General features: G+C 35.8%; 2 protein-coding genes and 1 pseudogene across 3 annotated transcripts; 1 reads left to right on the top strand and 2 right to left on the bottom strand.

Moving 5' to 3' along the window:
- On the bottom strand, positions 1-3,517 carry LOC129363656 (B-cell receptor CD22-like). Of its 2 annotated transcripts, XM_055035884.1 has the most exons (9): positions 3,268-3,517; positions 2,868-3,194; positions 2,540-2,785; positions 1,855-2,109; positions 1,627-1,717; positions 1,194-1,245; positions 827-963; positions 688-738; positions 1-605 (listed from the first exon to the last, which is right to left on the bottom strand). In XM_055035884.1, exons 1-9 carry the CDS (start codon positions 3,320-3,322, stop codon positions 599-601), a joined length of 1,221 nt encoding a protein of 406 aa, XP_054891859.1. In that variant the 5' UTR covers positions 3,323-3,517; the 3' UTR covers positions 1-598. The 2 variants fall into 2 exon arrangements, with proteins under 2 accessions (XP_054891859.1, XP_054891860.1); XM_055035885.1 differs by lacking the exon at positions 2,540-2,785.
- Positions 3,518-4,467: 950 nt separating this feature from the next.
- On the top strand, positions 4,468-5,613 carry LOC129363694 (neuropeptide B-like). Its single transcript, XM_055035939.1, has 2 exons — positions 4,468-4,789; positions 5,255-5,613. The coding sequence occupies exons 1-2, from the start codon at positions 4,532-4,534 to the stop codon at positions 5,381-5,383; spliced, it is 387 nt and encodes a 128-aa protein (XP_054891914.1). The 5' UTR covers positions 4,468-4,531; the 3' UTR covers positions 5,384-5,613.
- Positions 5,614-7,220: 1,607 nt separating this feature from the next.
- Positions 7,221-18,015, bottom strand: LOC129363762 (guanine nucleotide-binding protein G(o) subunit alpha-like; annotated as a pseudogene).
- Positions 18,016-18,265: the final 250 nt, after the last annotated feature.

Here is an 18,265-nt window from a genome sequence, read left to right as displayed (position 1 = left end):
TTTTATTGTGGTGAATGAGTCACTTTTGCACAAACAGACTTTCAGATTTTTCTTTAGAATTTACAGGTAAAGATAAACAGTAATAAGAAACAATACATTTCTTGGGTGTAGAAGTAAAAACTGAACAGTCTTTTCAGGTTTCCTAGACAGGAACACTCGAAACTTTTAAGAGACTTTTCAGAGATGCTTTTTGCATGTTTTTGAGAACATTTCTAAGAAAATTCTAGTGTCTCACAAGAATTATACTATGAGAGATTCCTCACATAAAAGAAATGGAAAGAGGTAACTTAGTGTTAGTCATTGAAAACAACTTTTTCTGTAGTCATATACCAATAAATATGCAGATATCGACAAACAATGGTAGTTTTTGTGTCTCAACGTTTTCTCAGTAAATCTGATTGGAGTTTTATTTTTCAGTTATCATCAAGAGTGATACTTTCTGGCAGTCAGACTAAATGTGAGCGGCTGTACTTCTTTTCATCATCTAAAGGGACATCCACCAACCAGAAAGATCCCACAGGCAGAAGGTTTTGCTCTTACTCTGACTGTGCTGTGAGCAATCACATCAAGGGGATGTCTTGTTTCAGTGGCTCAAAAGCTAGTTCCTAAAACAGAAAAAAAAATGTTTTTAACGAAACAGTTTAAATCAAAAGATTATATATAAAAAACACATTTGCTGGACTTTACCTGCGAACTGTGCTGTAAATAACAGTTTCACTTTCATAATCCTGCTGTTTTCTGAAAGTTAAAATGTATATCAGCAATTGTACCATCTATTGTACTCATTGATTATAACAATGGCTTAACAAATGTCAAAATGTCTCACATGGTTGTCTTTCTTCCCTTTTTAAATTCAATAGTTGCATATATTATTTCTGTTGTAGCTTCTTCAACCTTAAGATTGCTGAAAGCTTGTGACTGGTGACTGTCTTCACACCTAAGTCGATTCACACCATCTGTCCTCTGAATACAAAAATGCAAATATATATTAGTAGATAAATCAAGGAAACAAAAATATTTAAATAAATATTAAAAAGTCAAGATTTTTAAGCCTAGCCATACGAAAGGTGATTTTCCTGCATCTTATCTGTGATGACTCAGAGTTTGAGATGTTTACTTGATTCGGCTTCAGATAACATTTGATTCGAACAATACTGTCTGCGGTTTAAATCAAGGAAACAAAACAAGAAGACCTGCATTTCTTCCAGATGTTCTGTCTCTGCTCTCATTTTGTTTTTGGTGAGCCTGAAATAAAGCAGAATATCTAATTTAGGGTGATTGTTTTTCAATTAAAAAAGAAAATATTACAAATTGATATTGATGAAAAAATGATTCTGTCTTTCTGTCAGTTTCTGTCAGTTTTCTGTATTCAGTTTTTAATATTTATAGAAACATCAGATTCTATGAATAATACATATGTCTATAATTTAAGCTCAGAAAATAAACGCAGTTTGTTCTGTGTAATACTTCACTCAAAAATAAAAAGCGCATCCTACGAAGAAGAGTAATGTGTAAACTGCTGCTTTGTGCGTGCTTTGTGCACACACTAAGGTCGTTAACACTAAAGAATGCATCTGCTTTTAATACTAAAAAAAAGCCAATGCCACACAAGAACAGACAGCTCACCTCCAAACAGCAATAACAGATGTCATGACTAGAAACAGGACAACACTGGCACTGATAATGAAAACCATGACTCTCAGGAATGTCCAATAAGCTGTAAAAAAGGTGTTGTTTAAAATGTTTAAAATGTTAAATATGTAAAAGTGCAAGAAAACAAAACCTAACAAACTTCTTAATGCATTTTCCAAAAACTAGTTCATAGAAGGGCAACAACTTTAGTGAGATACTTACGATTCTCTTTCAAAGTGAAAACTGTGGAGTTCTGACTTCCATGTTTGTTGGAGACACTGCATAAATACTGACCGCCATGAACAGGAAGCAACTCAGCCTGATGTCCAACTTTCTGTATCCAACCGTCTGCTACTTTGAACCAGCTGTAATTTTCCACAGGCGGGTGCGCATCGCTACAGCAGACCAGGACATTGCTGCTGTCTGCGCCCATCTCAGATGATGATCGGACAAACACAGATGTGTTCTTGGGTCCATCTGAAAATAAAGGAAAGAGTTTAGTGTTTAAGCTTTTAGGAGGAAGAGGGGAGATTATTTATCACGACAAAGTTGCAGATTACTCCTGCATGGAACATTTGCAGTCTTGCCTTCATCATTCACTTCTTACAATACAAACTACAGTCACTGCTGTGAACAATAAATTTCTTGGTGAAGACAGCATTTTAAAATTACAAATATCAATTTATCTGAATGGCCACATCTTGAGGGAAAAAAATAACTAAAGAAAAAAAATCAAAAGCACAAAAAAAATCTACTAAAGTTTAATACTTTTCTCAAGGCTCCCTCTCAAACTGTTTTTCAAAAAGTCCCCTTGTGTTGTCAGCGAAAGAAATGCCAGCATTACTCAGAGGGAGCAAATGGGTGATTCTGTACACCTCAAAGTCTTTCTGTCAAGGCTGATACTCACATTCAACATTGACATGAGCGACTCCTGAAGTTGTTTTGTTTTTCATTTTTAGGGAGCAAGTGTAGTTTCCCGAATGTTTAGAGGATACGTTTGTTAAACGAAGTACTGGTCCTTCATTTATGGCTTCTCCATCTTTAAACCAGCTGTACACATAAGAACGTTCTTCACCATCGCAGCGGTTTCTGCAGGTTAGATTTACTGAATCTCCTTCTTTAATCGTCTCTTTTGGCACCAAAATATTCAGATCTATGAAAATGTAATTTTCTTTTAAATTGTCCTTTGTTTGATATGAACAGTACAATTTTAAATGAAATGAGAAATAACTTACCGATAACGTTCAGTATCAAATGTTTAGTGGGGCATCTTTTTTTATTATATCTGAAAAAGTATTTCCCAGCATCATAATGGTTCACTTTGTGTATTTTCAAAGAGCAGTTATGCTCATTGTCTCCAGTGTACTCGAATCTTCCAGATACATTCCCAGGGTAACTTAAAATTAAACGAACTTTAGAAGCTTTCAAATAACCCCACGTGAATGTTTTTACTTCTTGTTTTTCAATATCGTTAAAGATACAAAAGAAGACAACAGGTGACCCTCTGACAGCACAGATGGTTTGCTGGGGGTAATCCACGAAGCACTTGTTGGAGAAAACATCTGGAAAAGAAAACATTCTACATGTTGCAACATACTATGGCTGAAAAATATTTCAAAAGTCATTTGTATTTACCTTCTGCAAATAGAAGCAATAGGGTCCAAATCAATTGTCTGCTTCCAGACAACATTTTCAGGCTGAGTCAAGTTAAATCTTTCAGGTTCTTTTAATTTTAGCAGAAGTTTTAAGATCTGACAGAGTGGAAAAACCGGCAGTCTCTTTTTCTTTTGTGTGCTTTTCTATCTATCGCCTCAATGTGCAGCTTCCTGTCATGAAAAAACAGGGTCTTAGGTCAAAGCTGCACTTCTCAGCCTGTAAAAATCAGGTCACTTACACAAAGCCTGTTTCAGCTCTTCATATTTCAATCTGAGATGTACAAAATCTCTATGCACGAAGCCACGCGTCGTGCACTGCAACCTGATGTTCTTATGTTGTGGTTAACAGTAAGAGCAGGGTTGGAGCCATGAAAGTTTAATAGGTTTTGTGCAACGCGATCACATAGTGTGCCAACATAGTGTTTGTATTTCTGCTGATGATGGGCTATACCACTTTATATATTGGTTCTTAAAGGAGTTTTCTGGTAATTTCTGAATGAAAAATAAAAAAAGAATCTAGTGTTGTTCCAATAGTCCATTGTCATTCTTCAATCTTAAATAATACATATGATTATTATTCATATGATATTCGATAGTTTTTTTGTTGGTGTTTTTTATGATCATAAACAATGTTTGTTCAAAACATCAGTTTTTAATGTTCAAAACATCAGTATTTACAGACCCAGGAAATAATACGTTTGGCTTTGAATTACTAGCAGAACCTTCTCCAACTCATCTCTCCACAACGTTGGTATTTTCCTGTATAATGCAATACTTTTTCATTATATTCCGTAGATTGCTCTCTATATACCTTTTATTTGATGCCGCAACACAATGAAGCTCACTTTCATTTTCTATTATGTCAAGCATAATCTCGTGATAGAGTACTTGGCTTAATAACAATCACAGATTAAAAAAAGTAGGCTATATATATATATATATATATATATATATATATATATATATATATATATATATATATATATATATATATATATATATATATATATATATAAGGCAAATCATAAAATTAGAAAACCTAAGCAAAGTGTTCTGATTTTAGTGCCACAAGAAATTTCTCTCTCGCTCTCCCTTTCTCTCTCTCTCATGACGATGGGATGATCACTGGGATGATCACTGGGATGATCATCTGGATTCCTATAAAAGGCTCTTGGACAGTGAGTTTGTCTCAGACAGAACAACCAGCAGCCGAAGCGACATAAGGAGCAGCTCAGACCTCCGCCATGGAGATGACTTCTAAACTTCTGTTTCCTATCGCAGCGATTGTCTTTCTCGTCGCCTGCAGCCCGTCGGAGGCTTGGTACAAGCAGGTGGCCGGACCGAACTACTACTCTGTGGGCAGAGCGTCCGGCTTGCTGTCCGGGATCCGGAGGTCGTCATCGGTCGCCAGGAGAGAGGAATCCCCGTCAGAGAGCGCAGAGTCTGCCACCAGCAGCGTCTTATCGCAGATGCTCTCCCATAACTCCGTTTTAAAGACGATGGTCAGTGGGAATTCATTTGCTCTGTAAACTTTTCAAACGTGGCAGAAATTTGGCTGCACTCTATTTCCGTTTTCTGTGTATTAATTATTAAACAGTCGCGGTTTATTCAGCGCCATATGGCTCTTCGCTGCAACAGCTTAAAACCTGAAAGACCTAAAAGTTTTGGGCTTGCATTCTGAACTCCGTTTAGACAATAAATATTTTCCACATCAGCAGTACGAAAAAAGTCCTATCTTTACTTTAGAAACTGACCGCCTGCGTAAAATAAATCTGCAATCATTTCTTTTGAAAGTATGGATAGAATATTACAAGATTTGCATGAATGTGCACAGTATGATGTTGCAGAATATTTGTTGCTGTGTAAAAGCAGCTTAAATCATCTTCAATAAGTGCACGAAACTAGTGGTGATTTTAGACACTTCAATTCTGATTCTCTAATGATCTGTCTCCATTCTCTCCAAACAGCCTCTTTGCATTAAAGACATCACCCCAAACCTGCAGAGCTGTGAACTCTTCCAGGAAACCAAGGGATCTCTGAAGTGCAAAGCAGACGTCTTCCTCTCCCTGGACTCCTCAGACTGTGAAGGAGACTGATTGCTGTCCTTGGATCATGAAGCATAATTCTTAACAGGACATTAAAAAACAAACATATGTTTAATGTGATGGGTAATGCTGTTGATGGAAGTTTGTTTTTCATGCACCCTTTTTGCTTGATTTATTTTAATTTTTTTATGATGTAATATGTTTATCTGGTTCAGTATTATTGTTCATATTTGATCTGAGTTCACATCAATAAATGGATCATTCTGTGGATCTAGTTAAAACGCAAATCAAAGACGATTCTTCATTTGATTCTTCACATTTCATCTCTTTGGCACTGGAGAAAACAAGCATCCTCACTTCCTGCCAAGGTTATTATTTCATATTTATGATACATGTCATTCACTAACTCTAGTTTGTCAAACTGAAAAAGTATTTTAGGATAGAACTCAAAATTTTCACATTTAAACCCTAACAAGATGACATCAAGATAAAACATCACCATACCAAGCCACAGCTACTTGAACAATTATGAGTGGGTGAAAATAAATCTAGCACACACTGAGGAGAATCCTTTTACTTCATCCATTAATCTGCAGTGAAATTACAAAATGAACAGAAAAACAAAAAGTTGGAACAGTCAGTGACAGTTGTTTGCTAATCTGACATATGGGAGGATTTAACATGAGACATATGGGAGGATGTAACATGGAACATATGAGATTTTAACTTGAAATATTAACACTAAACAGCTGTTAGGAAGCCTACCCAGTCATATTGATGGGTAAATCAACATGCAAGACTTTCACCAGTCACATTGATTTGTAGAGCGTGGCAATTAGGAAGTATTTAGAAGCATTATCTACCAGTTGTTTTGTTGTTTTTTTTTACTGATTTTTCATAGTAAAATTCTCCAAGTTCAGTCAGAACCAATGAAAAACATCTAGCTTGGAACTTTTAGGTATTTCTAAAAATTCTCAGACATAGATGTAGGTTTTGTCAGAGGTATTTTATTAAATGAACATCCTTTGATCAAAGTCACTTCATTAAACTCTGGCTAGGTTGACTCTTAAATAGTATGCAGCTGTAAATAAGTTATCCAGGATTTCTTTGCATTAAACTTCTTTCAGCTCCCCATAAACTGTGGCCAACTCAATCAATATTAGAGCAATGAAAATCACCTAAAGACAGCATCTATAGGCAGAATGACACCTAAAAATGATGTCTAGAGGCAGTGTCATGCTATAGTGTTTTACTGTGCAGACAGTGTGTTCAGGGTCAAGTTCAGTGTTTATATTACACAAACTATTTCAAGATTGATCTAGGAAGGAAATGTTGTTCTGAGTTTGATTTTATTTGCAAAAAAAATTATTAATACCAAGTTGCAGTTTTGACATTTTAGTGTTCATGTACATTTGGACACTGGTTTTCATTCTTTTTCGTAACAAGACATTTGGGTCTTGCTGCAAACTCAAATGTCTCTGGTAAAGTGAATCAACAAATTTTCCTTCCACTGCCCAAATATGTGCTACTTTGGGCTTTTCTATGACACAAAACTCTCCAAAAATACAGAGAAAAAGACTACCTAAAATTACTATAAATTTGCTAACTTAAAATATAGAAAATTGCAGTGTGAACAGTTTCAGTAACATTAATTGAAGCCAAGACACTTTGGTAACTCAATAATTGTTAATTTTTTCTCAAAAACTTGCATGAACATTAAGGAAAGATGAGATGATCAAGATAAATACTTTATTTAAAATAATTTAGAAATAAAACAGCACCATATATACAATTGTCTTAGAAAGTCACATGGCTTTTTGTTTTAAAAGGATAAAAGCAAAAATAAAATCACAGTAATCGGCAACTAAATGCAGAACACAGAGGAGACCTACAACAGCTGGACAGCTGATAGGTTCTCCTTGATGATCTGATCAATGACCTCCTTCATGATTTCAGAGTCAATGGCCGTGCTGAAGTAATAGTAAACAGGTCTGTTTGAGGCCATGTTACAGGCTGAGAACACGGCAGCAACATGGTGGGCTGCAGCATCCACATCACAGTCCACTCCTAGACAGGCAAAATAAGTTTGTCTCGTCTCAAACAGCTTATTCGCTTTCTGAAATATAGATGCAACAACACATTGGCTGACATTTTTTCCTCCAAAATCCAAATACACAAAAAATAATGCAGACCCACCAAACCCCTGGCAATGAGCTTGGAATGATGCATCACCATGACCCAGACCGAATAAATAAAATGAGCAATGTATTTCAATCTGTATCCACAAAGATTTCTGTTTACTTCGCCAGCAGAGATGATGTTGCAAGAATCCAATGTGCTGAATTTATAAGCAACTTTCAAATTTTAAATCATTCAATTCTCTCACATCTTTTATTGTTCAGCAACAGACATGGCCAAAGCAGGATCGTGAAGAAACTAGTGTTCTGCTTATATTCTTCTTTCAATGCGTCGCTCATTTTATAAAGCTTATATGACAAATTCAAAATGCAGTAAAATCAGATGACATGCTAAAAGTTGCTTTAGAATGAGCTATTCAGAGAAAATATAAATGACCTGGGTTGTTCTCCCTACTGTACCTTCATAGCATGAAAGATAAAATCTCAAGTGTCTCCCAGAGTGCGGGATCGTCCCCTGGAAAAGATCAGTTTTGCTCAAAAACAAAATCTATAAGAGAGAAAAAAAGGAGAAAGATCCAAACATATAAATGGATATTTTCAGTCATAACTTCATAGCAAAAAAACAAATGGGTCAGAGTAGAAATGGACTTTTCTTCACTTTCCATCCCTTCCATTTGTATTTGTGACTTTATAGCTTCTTGAGTCACATTTCAAAACATGGGTTGTGCCAGAAAGACGGATCAGCGCCAAAGTTTGTGGACAAACTGTAGAAAGTGAGTTTTTGAGAATGAAATGGCTGGTCAACATTAATCTGTTTGTTGTGGGGCCTCTAAGACTGTTTACTATAATCCGACTTTCTCAAAAGAAATGTGCTGCAAGAGTGCTGAGTGACAGCTCAGGAGAACAGAGTAGAGCTAATTGGTGCAAACCCTAAAGCAGGTTGAAATAAACACTAGTTGCCAACTATGGTATTTTGTCAATAACATTTGATTTAAATTTTATATATGGATTTCTACTTTTTATGACATTATATTTCCCTAAATAAACTGACAGGGATAATTTACAAAAAAATAAATAATCTTTAAGCGTAGTCTTCACAGCAAAATGTTTAAAATTGATTATTTAATGCAGAAATGTGTGTTTACCAATTTCATACAGTTATTGTTTGTATAAGATAAGTACTATTTCAAAAGAGCAGAAAAAAAGATCTTGTGTTTTTTTGAACAATAACAATATTTGTTGAAAGTCTGTTGCTAGGAGATTTGTGTTTTGTTTTTGTTTTTTCTGGTAACCAAGTGCCACATAGTAAATATCTGATTTTTACTTTTGCTAAATTTAGCAACTGTAAATTTCTTGTGTTGAGCAAATATGCAGTATTTCAAAAGAGCTTGTGTTTTATAAACAACAATAATATTACTTATTCATTTGGTGTTATGACTGTTCTTTTCTCATACGAACTGCCATGAAGTATAAATCAGATTTTTGCTTTTATTTTGAATGTCCATTTTATAATATATTCACCATCAAAGACGAAAAAAAAAAAAACATTTTCACTTTTCTGCAAAATTCAACAACTGCACAATTGTAGTTTAGTATAAGTAGTATCTAAAAAGAGCAGAAAAAAAACTGTTTTTTGAACAATAATTGTTTAATATGTTGCTAAGAGATGAATGCATTTTCTGGTAACCGAGTGCTACAAAGTAAACAACTGACCTTTACTTTTGCATAAGTAAAAATCAGAAGGCAGTGCATTAGCATTAGCACGAACACTGCTAAGTTAGCTACTGCTCACAGTAGCCTTTTCCCTAAAATAAGCTTTTTTATACATTTTGTTTATTTGTTAGCCATGTTCAGCAGACTGAATGGAAGAAGTTAATGCAAGTCAACATGCTTGTTATACCCCACATGCCACTGGCAGCTTTTAGGTTAACATTAGCATTTTGTCTAATTTTAGCTTATACACTAATTTTAAAATACAGAATGGAGTCCTTGTTGTTCAACATGCTATTGAGTACATTGTGGCTCAATAGCTGATGCTAATATTTAGCATCAGCTATGGATAACAACTTGGTCTCCAAGTGTTGGAGCTTGCATTTGTTTATCGGTGAATTAATAAGGTCGTGTCATATGTTGGATAACTGAGGAGAAAAATCGGTGTGTGGAGTTAATTTTTAAAACTACCTTAGAGAAGTCTTGTTTGATCGTCAAACCCAATAAAATTAATATTCCTGTTCAAATAGCAGATGAAATATCAAGTAATCTCCAGTCACATCATAGTCCCATTATTTCCAGCAACTTTATTTTACCCCCCCCCCCACACACACACACACACACACGCTAGAGACAAAAGGAAAGGACCACATAGCATTTAGAAGAAGAAAAAAGCTAGAAATGCAAAACTCTACCCTATACCCTATCAAGATGAACTGCAAAAACAAATGATTTCTATTTATAACCAGAGCAACACATTGTCAGTATGTAAACAGAAAACAACCACAGCAACTGTTAAATGTGGTGACAGTAAACTAGAATTTGTATGCCAATTATGCTCATCAGATGCAATCAAAGCTTTGTGGGTGCTGTTTACGTAGCATGTAAGATTTCTTAAAAAGCCCATGAGTGCATCTATCCTGCTATCATATTTAGAACAGCATGAGAAAAGGTAAGTGTGCAAATTGTATACCGTTTACACTTCGTCTATTTTATGGAGATTTTGACAGACAAAGTAGAACGTTATTGCAAAGTAAAATAAATAGATATGTTTTAAGATATTTTACAAATGGTAATCTGAAAAATTTAGCATGTATTTGCATAAAATCCCTTGGCAAGCTTTCTTGTAAAACCACCTTTTTCCATCAATATTTGCGTCTCTTCAGATTTTTTGGGCTATGTAGCAGCTCTGCACATCTACGGACTGATGTTTTCATGCTTTCCTTGCAAAACAGCTCAGGCTAAATCAGACTGGGATGATTGTGTGTCTGATCAGCAATTTTCAGATTCTTAATTGGATTTAGATCTTGATTTTGACTGAGCCACTTCTACCAGTACTATGCTTTTATCTAAACCAAGTATTCCCTTGGCTGAATATACATAAATAAAATAAAGGGTCTTATTACCAGGTTATTTTACTGGAAGTTGAACCTCCGTTCTAGTGCCAAGTCCGATGCAGCCTGCAAAAGCCTTTCTTCAACAACATTTCCCATCAACTCTGATCAGGCTCTATGTACGATGCAATGTACATCATAGTACAATGCAATGTACATCATAGTACAATGCATCATGATGTGGGAGCCAACACCATTGTTTTTGCAGCATGGATGGCATGTTCAGGTTGCTTTGCAGTGTTCATTTTCTGCCACAAATAAAACTTTGCACATTTCAAAGGTTTTCTTTTGGTCTTGTTTCACCCACGCACTTGCAGTGACCTACATATAGTTTGTGGAAAGCTACATGTAATGTAGATTTATGGAGTACATGACTAATCAATGTAATCTCAACTCCCACTCGAGAAAGTGATATCTGCAGCTGTTTCAAAGTTGAAGATTCTTGGTGCTTCTTGACTACTACTCCACTTGCTTAGTCAGTCATTTTAGTGGAATGTGGTTTGGGTCGGTTAGCAGTGGTGTCTTACACAATAGGTTGTACAGTGCACAATAAAAGACTTAAAAGGCAAAAACTTTAAATGTAACTATGTGTTAAACTTTTTAACTTTATCCTTGTTGAATGTGTTCTTGAGTCCTCATAGTTCTTCATTGATGTTCCTCAAATTTCTGAGATATTCACAAAGAACACGTGTCATAACACTGCAAAAGAATAAACTATTTACCCATCAGACAAGTTCTGATACAGTTGTGCACTCTGGATTTTATTTAGATGCATCAGAATGTAGAGGGTTAAATATATGTCTTTCACAAAGAAAAACTTACCAGGGAAGTGTTCTTGAAAACTGTGTTCGTGCAGATTGATGAAAAAAATTCAAGGCTTTCATGAAGTCCATTCTAATAAAAGAAAATAAGGACAGGCAGATGAAGCTATAAAAAGATTTTTTTTAAATCCAAAAATTAAAATGTCAAAAAATCCATAAAATAAAATGTTAATGTAAATAAAATGTTCAATGACATACCACTGATGGATCCTTAAACAACATCTGATCAGAGCTGCTAAGAGCCACAACAAACAGTAAGGCATGAATAGGATCAAAGCAGCTCAGCCACTTTCTCCTTTCACTGCGTTGGCCACCAATGTCATACAATCTGCCAACAGACAAGAAATAACGTATAAATCCATTTAAAAAAAATAAAAAAAGACATGAAACCTTCCAGACATCAAAGCATATATAGCTAATCTGCAGAAGAAGAAGAAAAAAAACTATTTCTTTACAAAGTAATTTTACTAGTGATCAAGTGCATTAAAGCAACATAAAGTCAAAACTATTCAAAATACTGAAGACATCAGTTTCAACAGAGTGGCACCAGGTGAACCTTAGGGTCTGGGTGACATGGGTAATGAGTTTCAATTTGGACCAAAGAGTCTCCAGGTGCAAGATTGCTGCGTGTCACCAGCGACAAGGCATTTATCTTCTGAGTCAGTTGTACCAAGCTGCAGGAGGATAAGTGTTAACTGAACTGACAGCAATAGTTGAAATGGTGGAGAAAAGAATAATCGCTGCAGCATTCTTGAGTTACCAATTCAAAACATGAGCTCCTGTCATTTTATGACAAATTTTATTTGATTTAGAATTAAGTCAACTAAATGTGCAAAATGTGTAACAATATTTTCATTCCAAAATGACAGCAAGGCCAAAATTAGCCATTTGAGCCATTGAGACATTTTAACTGCAGAAAGTTTTGATCCAGATATAAGAAAGAGAGTTAGATCCATAAACTATCCTCATCAAGTTTATAGTAAGAGTTATTACTTATACACACTCACAAGTTCTCTATGAATTCTAACCTGCAGCCCACAGAAACAAACAATGTTATCCAAGAAAGTAGATAAAGAGCACTGTAAAAGGTATCTGAAAAGAAAGCCTCAGTGGTTTACAGACACTTCTTCATATTTGTTTGATTTTTTGTGGCTAATTAGAAAGTGTAAGGCTATCAATATTTAATGTCCAGTTCACCCCTAGGAAGTTTCCTTCATTCAGTTCGCCACTGAAAGCTTCTTCTGCCATCTGTTGAAATGCTCAATAACAGACAACTGGAAGTTTATTTCTTATTTATTATTTTCATTATTGTGGGTATAGATCAAGTCGTCTGTTTAACCGATTCTTTAAGACATTGTAAGTCGGATCACTTGGTCAGGTATTTTTTATTTTGGACATCTGATAAATTTAGAAGACAGATTTAAAAATCCACTCACCTTCAGGTTAAAGCTTTTTCTATATATAATATTTATTTCAAAGTCTTACCTAAAGATTGTTTCATCTACTTGAAACTGTGTCTCAATGATTCCACATGTCCTCACTCTGTCTCTCAGGACATCCATCTCCGTGGGAATGTAGTTTGGCGAGATGATTCGACTTATGTTTCCAAAGAAGCTGCAGACGACCAGGAAAAAAGGAAGATATCTGACGATACACAATTGTTCTTTTTTCCATATTCTTTATCAATTCTTAATCGGTTCACAAATGTATTTTTAGAAATATTTTTAAAAAGCATATGAAAGAAAAAACAAAGGAAGCTTTAGTTTTTAAATACAAGATGCACAATTATTGTCAGCCAATAGTTTTTCAGGACTTTTGTAACAATTGTAATTTCAGTCTGTAGTAATGTCCTCCAACCTACAGTATAGTCACCAAAAGCAGCAGAAACGCTTCCTATATACACTTGGGAAGAAAAAAAACCCTTCCTATGAGTCATGATGGTACTTTCACACTTACCCACAAGACAATTAGTTCTTTTCATACCTAAGGATTGCTTACACCCCAACACAAGTAAATTGGGAAAGCCCTGTAATGTACCGCAAAACTGAATTTTGAGAATTGCCTTTGATGTATAAGCATCAAAAGAAACTGCATTAGAAACTGAAATCTCATCTCATGGAAGCATACCTGAACATTTAAATCTTTCAATGAAACTCTGCCTCCAGGTGTCTTATGTGAGTCATGCCATTAATCACTTGATGTGACTTAATGTTACACAGTAATCATTTGTGACAAGATGAAAAAAGGTTTTGCTGGAATTGCTCAAATAAAAAAAAATTAAAAAGCTATCCTGACTATCAAAATCCTGCGAAAATTTTAATTCTGAGAAAGTTTTGCAAGATCCCGTGAAATATTTGAAAAATCCCGAGCAGTTTAGTGTCCTCTTTAAATGCCTCAGAAAAAGTTAAAAATTCATATATTTGGGGCCAGCTGTGATTTTTGTATTTTTTAGAACTGGCTTCTATATAACTGGGAATGCCTTTGACTTCTTTTTTTTTTTCTACAAAGTGCTGTGATGATGACATTTGCTCTGACACTGCACTACATAAAATAAAATGAACTGAATTTTACAAAGACTCAGAGAAAAAGCTAAACCTGTTCCAAACTGATTGCAATTTAAAACATCCCAAACAGCTCGGAGGCTTGCATTTATAGTAGGGCTTAATTAGAACGCTTCTCATCAACACACCTTACAACTGCAAAGTAACTTACTATAATTACATATTTTCCTTTAGCAACATTAACCGCTCACTTCAAGCCCACGTTACCATCAGAGAAGTCATTTTGCACATTTGGGTGCCTGAGGAAGTCAAGTGTGTCACGACACAGTCTAATCCAACATTTCTGGAGGGAGAAATCAATGGCGGGCCGAGCAAGGTGAGATCACTGAAAGAGAGACAGGCGAGTCTCATATAATCCCCCAGCAAGCGACTTTATCGAGTTCCAGTAATGAAGCTGTCACACCTCCGTCCTTTCTCTGTCTGACCACCCGGAGTAGATTTTATCTAGACTGATCGCCTCCCTGTTGCCTCAAAGATAAGAAGTTCATTCTGCCCACCGAGTCCACATTTATTTAAAAAGACAAATTACTTCTTTTACTTAAAGAAATAATCACAATCCAATATTTAATCATGTTGCCACTCGGGTATCCGGCTTATTAACAAATACTGTGTGCACAAGCGCACATTTTGGATTCCTTTTCTGCAAACATATTCTATTCTTTACATAATGATGCAGCACAAAAACACTCATCAAAAATACTGACCACAGAGCACAAAGCAGAGAGGTAAGAGTTGATAAAAATTTTGAAGGCCACTCTGCTTTTAAACAACTCTTGAAAGAGCATTATTGCATGATCCAACGATAGAGCAGAGAAAAACAAGTGCTGTTCAGACAAAAACATTTTGGAACAAATGTGGGAAAAATAACAGTATTTTGCACAAGTGTTCATAGCACTTTTCAAAAGTGCTATGAAGTGTTCATAGCACTTTTCAAAATATGGCAAAATAGTATCTTCATACTATTTTGCCATATAGTATGAAGATCACAAAACCACATCTGAAAGGTGCAGCATGCACTTGATTAAAGCCAACTTGTCTCTCAACTTAAGAAGTCCATAGCTCAAGTGGGAGAATGTGTTGATAGAAAAACTTCTAATTGTGCATTCATTAAACAGGCTTTTATGAAAATGTGGCAAGTAGATGCTGAAGTCCCAGTTGGACGTGGTCAAAAGACAAAACAAGAAGCTAATGTCAAATGAGACCAAAAGTCAACATGTCTATCTATACAAACTGCCATGCATGGTAAATACATAATCCTGCACATGGCCCTGAACTCACCATCTCCATGATAAAACATGGAGATGCCAACATCACTCTGTGGGTGTGATTTTCTACAAAAGGGAAAAAAAAGCTAGTTGTAGCCTTCTTGAGACATCCCTCAAATAAGTAAAATTGACTCCTCCACATTTTTCAGATATCCATTAGCTTTTTTTTAGTTCATAGTAATCCAGTAACTTGTCCTCCCATGTCACATAAATTATTTCAGTATTATCACTTTTCAGAGCAATGCAAACTTTACAGCCAAATCATAAACACTTCACTTTACCTCAAGCTACACACAACCCCACACACATGATGCTATTCTATTCAGTTTCTCACTAAACACAAAAATAGTCCCTTTCATCATGTATGTTTCATGTTCTCCACCTTTATTCCCCTCCACCTGGACATCTGCAAGCAGTTCTTTTATTTGATGTGGTTCTAATTAGGCTTCCTATTCCATAAATGTCACACAAATCATTTCCTGACGCAAGTTATTCTCTGCACTGCGTTTACCATTTGCTCTCTATAGACAAACTGTGACTACACACTCTTTACCAAGCAATTTACCTTGACATTTCCACTGTCAGTCATAATTGGGAAAGGATTGTGCAATATAAATTGCCTGAGGTTGATGTACTCACTAGAGGGCAGAGTCGTTCAGATCGTACTCGTATCCTCTGGCTGCAGCGGCCCTCACCCCTTGGTCAGCCCAAAGAGCACAGAAGGCTTGAGCCACAAAAGGGAGCAGCTGCTGATCGTCTCCCAAACACTGGCTGCAGGACAGAATGGAGTGGGCCTGGAACATTATACAGAGAGAGTCAATAATATAATGATATTATCTTTACAAGACAGCACAAAAGGGATCAATAAGACTTTAGAGTGTATTAAAATCTCAATTGTCAGAGAGAGGTTAATTTTTGATGTAGTTTTATCAGATAATTATGGTGATTTTTACCTTACACCTAATGGAAACCTCAAAATTAACTTTACCAAATTAAAGAACACTATATAAGATCAATTTTAAAAAAAATGTTTAAAAGTAAAATAAAGAAAAAATGCTATAAAGCATAATCACCAAGACTAAGAGAGAACTGCTTGATGCTATTTACAACAGATTTATAAGATGTTAGCTTATTTACCTAAATAATTATATTCTAATTTACTTAAATGTAGATCATCTGGATAAAAATAAATAAAATTGCTCAGCAAAATGAGAATTCTCATCTAGTCTTAATGATTTCTGTTTATTACAGACTTTAACACTTGGAAGTGTCATTGAAAGCTAGAACAGAACTCAGTGTTGCAACTCACCCTCACTATGGACACAAATGCTTCTCATCTCTTTGTGAAATCAAATATTTTACAAGCGCCCCTCATGAGACGAGGATGCCATGCTTCACATAGGCAGAGAGGGCCCTCTGGTGTAATAAAAAGCAGGTGCAGTGAAAGTTAAACATAAGAAGAGTAAGCAAGGTGTCTGTGGCTCACCTTGTTCTTATTATTTGCAAGGTTTACCCGCAGCTTGCCCATTACTTGCAGAACAATCTTTATGGAGGTTAGAAGGTTATCCAACACTGCAGGCTTTGAAAACAGTTGTCCATTTTGTTCATCTTTACTCAAGAGTGCAAAAATAAAAATAATAATAAAAAAAGCATCTAGTATTTAAAAATGTGTTATAATAGTGTGAATGTTTGGTACCTTGAAACTAAGGAGTTCTTGGCAGGAGAAGCCACAGCTGTGTATCTTCATTTGTCTGATTATTGTGCTCTTTTCGCTCTCTGCAACTCCTGCCACATGGGAAGTAGATTTTTCTTTAAAGAGAAAATCTTTTATTTGCATCATACAGTAGCATGTTTTTTCATGCAGCTGCAGAAAGTGTACAAACTAATTGAACAAGATGTGTCTGTTGAAGTTTCCCAGACGGGTTATCTGGGTACTTGCTGTTTTTCCTGTGGCCTTCCCTGCATGGAGATGGTTTTCGCATCCCGTAGACATGATAGTGAATGAGCGTATAAGGTTGAACTGTTCTGTCTGTTTTTCTTTGTTTCTTTTGTTTGATCTTTGAAGATTGAGTCTCCGCCTCTGTTAGCAGAGAGAGGTGAATAAAGCAACTATGCAACTCTGAGTTCGTTGGAGCAGAATGATTTTCGCCTAATGCAGTGTATTTCTGCTCTCTGTCTGCAGATGTATTAAAGATTGTTTTTGCTCCCTGACTTTTGTCTGGACCTCAGTCTCTGAATTATGTACTTCACACACACACAAACAGCGTTTTGCATCAATTAACCATTTGGGAGCTGCTAAATGATGCAGCATATACATACCAAGCATGAGGATTTTGATTACATTCCTTTCAGCCCTGGCATGATCACAAAGGCCTTGTGATCATGCTATGCAGATTGTGGAGCTCTGCATTTGGGCTTTCTGAGATATCCTCTGAGATATCCTGTTGGAGGCACATCCCCATGCAGATCTAATGGAAACAGCAACATTTCTGCATTTAAATTCCAGAGATGCTGAAATAACCAAGATAGGGCATTTTTTTTTTCTAGATCCTCAAGAGAAAAACAAAAGGAATTCAACCAATTAAGTCCCATTTTGACAAATAAGACTTAATTAGCGCTTAGTTGAATAGAAAAATGCGCATTCTGAAACAGTGAGTGGGAGAGCGAAAATAATTTCCTGACTTCAAATTTTAGACAAAACTTTCTGAAAATAGTTTATCAAACTCATTTTTGCTGCGTACCTTTAGCGACAGAGGAAGCATTTTTAAACAACGAAACATCCCTCTGTTGTTGCTCTTCGTTTCTCAACAGCTTTTTTTGTTGCTGCTTCTCCGGGCATCAAGCAAGCGCAACTCGGAGGCGCTAATTTGCTTAATTAGGAACACACGCGTACCGGATTCTGTCAAAATAAAAGCCTGTGACACCGGAAAAGGTGAGTCAATAAATAAAATGGGCACTTTTGTATTGGCCACATCAATGGGATGTTCAACTCATTGATCATTATTCATGACAAATTATTGGTTAAAATTAAACTTCTTGGTGTG

The sequence above is a fragment of the Poeciliopsis prolifica genome, unplaced genomic scaffold, assembly GCF_027474105.1.
Source record: "Poeciliopsis prolifica strain line A6 unplaced genomic scaffold, Auburn_PproV2 SCAFFOLD010, whole genome shotgun sequence".
Taxonomy (NCBI): Eukaryota; Metazoa; Chordata; class Actinopteri; order Cyprinodontiformes; family Poeciliidae; genus Poeciliopsis; species Poeciliopsis prolifica.
Note: the sequence above shows the minus strand (reverse complement) of the source record. Positions and strands in the feature narration are given on the sequence as shown.

Excerpts from the sequence above, each read along its gene's own strand:
- LOC129363656 (XM_055035884.1), bottom strand. The coding sequence starts at position 3,322 with ATGTTGTCTGGAAGCAGACAATTGATTTGGACCCTATTGCTTCTATTT. Across the intron at positions 3,195-3,267 it reads ATTGCTTCTATTTGCAGAAG|ATGTTTTCTCCAACAAGTGC; the intron begins GTAAATACAAAT and ends TTTCTTTTCCAG. Across the intron at positions 964-1,193 it reads AACATCTGGAAGAAATGCAG|AGGACAGATGGTGTGAATCG; the intron begins GTCTTCTTGTTT and ends TTTTGTATTCAG.
- LOC129363694 (XM_055035939.1), top strand. The coding sequence starts at position 4,532 with ATGGAGATGACTTCTAAACTTCTGTTTCCTATCGCAGCGATTGTCTTT. Across the intron at positions 4,790-5,254 it reads ACTCCGTTTTAAAGACGATG|CCTCTTTGCATTAAAGACAT; the intron begins GTCAGTGGGAAT and ends CTCTCCAAACAG.